Here is a 6,523-nt window from a genome sequence, read left to right as displayed (position 1 = left end):
ATAACATACATAATCTGAAATATTTTTGTGCATTCCAACATTAATGTCGATGATATACAATAACAAAACCTTGTGTGTTTAAAGACTGGTTGTTTCAACGTTCAATACTCATTATCAGTTACAATATAGTTATGTTTCGTGCAATCTGGATGTTTATAAATATTAAAGCAACATAAATGTTTTTTTTTTATAATACTGCTATTATATCATTAGGTGACCCATAAAATATGAAACTGGAATAATTTTCATATTAATACTTCAAGACTAAAAATAGTACGCTTTTGAATGAAGGAAACTCCTGTCGTTCAATAAACCACTTAATTTTGATACATACATGCTTATGATGTAATAAAAAAATTAGGGTGAGTCAGAAACCTTATTTATAATTAATTTTGGGTTTAATTTTGATCACGAGATGGTGAATAATACCGGTAATGATTTACTAAAACATTCAATGTTTCAGTTTCATGTATTCATGTCTACAGAAGATGTATAACGCTTGACCAAAATTTTCTATTTCTATTTATTGACAGTAGTTATATTGCAATAACATCTATCATTTTTTATAGATGGAAACTCTCTATGAACAACTGGGTCACAGGCGTATTCCAGGAGATCAACAGTCAAACAAAAAGTTTGATCTTACTCTACTCAGCACAGAAATAAGACCAGAGGAGACAGCCGCACAGGTAAATTTTGACTTTTTAAATGGATATGCAGGGGTACTTATTAATAGGTTAGCTGTCAATTACTTGCTCTTAAAATGACAAACTGAGGTGGCAAAAATATGTTTGTTTTAAACTTAGAAATATACCCTACTTTGCTGTTAAAATGTTATTGGTGCACACACCTTAGTAACCCACATATTAACAAAGCTATTGATTGAACTTTAATTATGCCATAAAATGACATTTAGTTTTAATTGCAAATGGTTTCCTTTAAATCTTCACAAAACAATATTTTTCCTTACTTTTTCATTTCTCTTGGCTTTGGCGTAAGCACACAATGCATTCATGAAGTGTTTTATATCATACATTTTTATACTGCAAGAAACAGTTGCGTATTTCATCAGATATCTTTCTATATCTATATACAATGTGCTCTAGCTTAGGTTGTACAACATAACACTCATCACTCTACGATAAATTCTGTTATAATCTCTTCAAGAAGTGTGTTGGCAAGTACCTGGTGAGAACACGTGTATGTAACCCAAATACACCGTCTGTTACAATACGTCTAATTAAGCGCATATACGTATAATTATAATAAAACATTTTGACACTTGTATAACGTCAACTTGTAACACAATACATTGTACAAAGCAGTTTTTTGGAACTTTGGGTTTCATCAGCAAATATTCGAATTCAAATTTTATTGTATAATCAGGCCACCAGCCCATACACATATAACATAATACATATAATAATATAACATTCATGTGAGGCAATTACATGACTTATATGTTGTCAAGAAAACAGAACAATTATAGACACAATTATTTCAGAAATATTTTATGATTGTTAGTCAATATAATAATATTCTAGTCTGAAGTGAGAAAATGTATTCTTTCTTTTGTAGCAAAATACCAATATATAGCAAGTTCTCTAATGACTTTTACATTTTGACAATACATGAAATTATAAAACATTAGTTCATTTGGAGTCTGATAATATACAGAAGGTATGTATTTAATCCTTAAGTCATTGTAAAGAGGACACACTAATACAAAATGGTACAAATCTTTCAAATAACATTCACAAAAAGGACAATTCCTATATTCAACAGTGATATCATGATATCTAAATTTTTACACCATAAGGCTATGTGCTGAACTACGATATCTTGCCACACAGTTTCTAATTTTTTCAATATCAATGGCATTGATGTATTTTTCAATATCATAGTTTTGTTTAAAATTTACGTTATTGCATAATTTACTCATAGTACTACACTTATCTCTCCATTCTTGTTCATATTGATCCTCTAATCTTTGAGTATATTGTAACAAAAATAACTTTGGATTGTCAACCCTTTGATTCTCCCAAACATAACCATAGCCATTTGAAAATAAATGCACACGAACATCAGTAGCCCAATTATGATAGCCCATGTTGTCATAGATCCTTAACATTTCATAACATAACTTTACATAACGATCACTAGTTAAAATGAGTACGAGTATTCGTTACCAATATGAAATACTTTTTTTGCTGATATACATGGGGTATCTTCCAAGGTCACCCACTACTGCCTTATTACATGATGTTGTACTTAATTTCAGAATAGTCACACAACTGAATTCGAAATATCTTATCTAATGTAGTTTATGTAATTAAAAAGACTTGCCTCTATTGTGTGTTTTTAACTTGAATATACCCAATTAATGTAAATAGTGTCCTAAATTTAATGCTCAACATATTTTTACTAAAAATAATTTTGTTTATAGCTATTATTTATTTATTTATTCATTACTTAATACAGAAAACTGAAACCAACTTCACAGTTTAATGAAGAGGTGTATTTTCTAGGCGAGTTTTATTGCAGACAAAAATAGAATAATATAGTATCGAACTAAACTTCAATCAAAGCTCATAAAAACAACATTTTACTTTGCTAACGATCATTTATCACAAATCACGTCCTCCAGACTTTAATTGACATAAAGTACCTAAGATCTTTCGTAACTGATTGTCATCAACATTTTATCACTGTCTCACACGACTAAGTAAGTTTACAAACCATCTTATGCAAGGCACAATGCTTCTGCTTTTTAAGAAGATCAATAGGTTATGTCTGTCATTAGTTTTATTTTAGTTTTATATTAGTTGTATTGATCAGCCATTCTGATCTTTACATTATAAAAGAGAAACAGCTTTTTGTATTTATTGTATTTGTATTTAGTGTCTTCACATTACTATGTAAAACATTTTATTTTATTTCCGCTTATTGTATTAGCTACAGAAGAAAATGTCGATGATCCACCAAGAGTTACAAAACCTAAAACATAAACTTGATGCTAAACGCAGTGACCACAGCGAGGAAGACCATAAACTGATGAAAAAGATCGAGAATTTGAAAGAACAGTTCCGAGAGATGTTGGTGGAAATGAGAAAACGAAAGGCAGCAGAATCCGAATTAGCAATATCATTTAATGAAGATGACAGTACTGTAAGTTATTTTTCGTATGTACGTAAAAAACATTAGCAAAAAATGATGTTGTCTCGCTTAAGGCCTTTTCAATGATTAACCCAATTCAGTTGTCTTGTTTAGATTTGGAACAGTCCATATCATTTCAATATTAAAATAAAAAAATGTATAGTTCCTGGTCAACTTGCACGTTTCAAAACCAGCAGAGTTATAGTTAAGAACATACTCGGAACATGTTCGGCAACGCAATAACAAATTTAATTTTTTTAAGTGAATTGGTTCACAATGGTATGTCTGTAATACTATATTTAGATATGTTGACTGTATTAAGTTATAAGTGTGAGATACATGATCCGATATAACATATCTTAATATTGCAGACATGTACAACGTGAAAACAAAAAAATCAGAATGGCTGATTTATACAACTCATATAAAACTAAAATTGTTCTAGAATAGATTAAAATTTGTTCTAGAATGAATGTTCATATTAAATCACTTAGAACTCTATAAACATTTTATTTTTATGAAATATTTTAAAAGAATAGCCAAACGATACATTTCTCTTGTTTTTTTTATCAATATCTGCAAACATTTATTGAATATGTGCCCATTGTAGGCCAATCTACTTTAATGTGTTTGTAAAATATTCAAGTTGAAAATCTAGAATCACCCGAAGTAAGAAAAGTATTGACAATTCATAGAAGCAGGAATAAAGCAGTTTTAAATATTTATTTGTTACCATTTTACTGAGATTGTATGCGCGCAAAAAAGCTAAGTTGAAAAAAACGATGTGTGGAAATTTAATTCTCAAAGCCTAAATCAATTTAGCCATTTTCTTAACGTTAAGTTAAATTTTAAATGTTAAAGGTTTTCCGATTGTAAATCATGATTAGTGAAGACATTTAATGTATGTTTGTTGTCATAGTAGTCTTTCAGTTAAAAGATACTTTAAAACAAAATTGATATGTCTGGCGAATGTATCTAGGTGCGATATTGATTTTCAATTTAACTTGAACTATCTGAAAAAATGCTTCTATTTAGGCGGTTTGCATTTATCGATTTATCCTGAAGTTCCTTATGAAAAGCATCATTTGGTACACTTAGTGAAGGCGATATTTTATATTGTTGTCTCTGAGGAGGGGAAAATAATGTTATATCAGGTACATTTTTACAAAGTTTGACTGGCTGGTTGTTGGTAAAACCTGAATGAAATAAGTAAATAAATGATCGTTGACTTTCTAGATATGTTTTTGAAAACGATGAAACCAAATAATCTATTTAGGCTTTAAGTGGGAATATATCCTGAACAATTAAAATTATCTTTTATGCGTTTATTCGTTTAAACTCTCTCTGATCGAATTAATTGTCAAAATAAAATGTCAGTTTTATGTTCACTCTAGGAGGATGATGATGAGTATGATTTGCCCCGACGGCCATTTCGTCGTCGAGCAATGTCCGTATCTTCTCGACTATCAACATCTTCAGTGTCCTCTACAGTTCGTCCTCTTCCAGCACCAACACCGATGATGACGCCGGACTACAGTCCTGATTCTCCGTTAATAACAGACAAGCAGGTATAAAATTTCGAAAACTTAAAAATGTTTGCATTTTATTTGTTTTGAATGATAGTCTTAAATGACGATTCACAATCCAGCTTAAAAATTGTATTGAATAAAAAAATCAAAAAAAAAAAATTGGCAAATCTCTTTTTCTTGGCGCTTAATAGTTTGTTGCACTTGAACAAAAACAATTGTTTGTAACCAATCTAATTACTTCTAGTTGATTGATCGTATTATTAGTGTGATACTGGAATGTGGCAAATGTTCTATACAATTCATAAAAAATTACCAATTTAAAAATTGTCTACATATACATTGATTATTACAGGTTCCATACACGAGTTATAGTAGTGACAGAAAGTTTCATACAGTCCCTTATTCGAGCAGACGACCATCTGCAAACCGTCAGACGATGGAACAATTTGAAATTCTAGAATATCAGTATTCACCTTCTATGGAGAGAAGGGTTTTGCCAACTAAAAAGATGATTTAATAGTTTAGTTTCTGTGTAATTGTTATTGACATGAAGTGTTACAGATAATATAAATCTCAACGGGGATTAGATTTAACACTACCCTATTAAAATAATGAAATAATTAAATTGTTATGATTTTTGAATTACTTTATTTAGAAAATGAATGAAACGCAGTGTTTTGCCTTTTAATTCCATTGTTGAAAGTTAATCATCAAAATAACCAGTGTAGATTTACAAACCATTGACATAACATGATGATGTGCAATAATTTTGCAATATTACATGAGAAATATTTAAGATTTCAATTTGAGAGTTGAATTTTTGATATATCTTTATTGCAATAACTTTATAAGTATGTTAAATACTGTGCAAAAGCAATGAATTTCACCAGTTAGTTCCTATTCTGTACACCGCAGTTTAAATTCATGAACAGGATACATTTTCATATATTACCAATACAAGGAGTAAAACTGGATTACATAAAGAACGCCAATGACGGGAAAAATGATAATTTTGCAGGGAAGATTTGATTGAGCCCGTTCGTGAACGATGTTAGAAATTGCAAGCTAACGCCCCCGCTCAATACACTACATTCATTGCAAAACAGTACTTGTGTAACATTCGGTATATACAAAAAGTACTTAACACAGATTTCACTGTTTTATAATTAAATTCCAAAAATAAGTGTTATTTGCCTCATTCTCTTTGTAACGCCTAATATTTTGGATCAAAATCTATGAACATGCTTTAAGTTACATATTTATTTATGTTTGTTTACGTTTTCCACGTTTCATATTTGTTATGATATATTTATGTTAACCTTATTGTAATGATCCAAACAAATTGTGCCAATTAGAGAGCAAAATGTATGTGTGTATATTTGGAACGATTATTTATTCTCATGAATATGGTTAACCAATAAACGATAGATGAATGCTTGGTGTTGTCGATTCTTAAATATTTGTATAACATTAAAAAAAAATCAGAGGACCAGTTTGAAAATAGCCTTCATAAAAAGTTCCATTTTAGAGATAAGAAAATATGTTGCAGATTTGAATAGAACATGGAAGTTTATATTCTTTATTTAAAAACTTATTGAATAAGCAAAGACGATTTTGCGCCGGTTATCAATTAGTGTTAAAGATAAAAAGTATCAACAGACTTTATTAAAACCGCTAAATATTTTATTTCGCTAGGTTGTTATGGCAACTTGAGGCTTATTTAAACCGTCTTCTAGTCCGTATCATGGAACAGACCAGCAATTGTGTCATATGAAGAAACATGGCCTTGACCCTAGTACGACTTGAACCCACGATTCCTGGAAAAAGAAACGGACACC

At 30.1% G+C, this 6,523-nt stretch overlaps 1 protein-coding gene across 1 annotated transcript; it reads left to right on the top strand.

Moving 5' to 3' along the window:
- Positions 1-541: 541 nt before the first annotated feature.
- Positions 542-6,120, top strand: LOC132742580 (uncharacterized). The gene is made up of 4 exons (XM_060731026.1): positions 542-689; positions 2,956-3,168; positions 4,551-4,724; positions 5,038-6,120. The coding sequence occupies exons 1-4, from the start codon at positions 570-572 to the stop codon at positions 5,200-5,202; spliced, it is 672 nt and encodes a 223-aa protein (XP_060587009.1). The 5' UTR covers positions 542-569; the 3' UTR covers positions 5,203-6,120.
- The last annotated feature ends 403 nt before the right edge of the window (positions 6,121-6,523 follow it).

Source organism: Ruditapes philippinarum, unplaced genomic scaffold, assembly GCF_026571515.1.
Source record: "Ruditapes philippinarum isolate M1 unplaced genomic scaffold, ASM2657151v2 ctg544_1_1_1_1, whole genome shotgun sequence".
Lineage (NCBI taxonomy): Eukaryota > Metazoa > Mollusca > Bivalvia > Venerida > Veneridae > Ruditapes > Ruditapes philippinarum.
The sequence above is the reverse complement of the archived record's forward strand: the minus strand, read 5'-3'. Positions and strand labels throughout refer to the sequence as shown.

Coding starts and splice junctions, on each gene's coding strand:
- LOC132742580 (XM_060731026.1), top strand. CDS start 570: ATGGAAACTCTCTATGAACAACTGGGTCACAGGCGTATTCCAGGAGAT. Junction 3,169..4,550: donor TTAATGAAGATGACAGTACT/GTAAGTTATTTT, acceptor TGTTCACTCTAG/GAGGATGATGATGAGTATGA. Junction 4,725..5,037: donor CGTTAATAACAGACAAGCAG/GTATAAAATTTC, acceptor TGATTATTACAG/GTTCCATACACGAGTTATAG.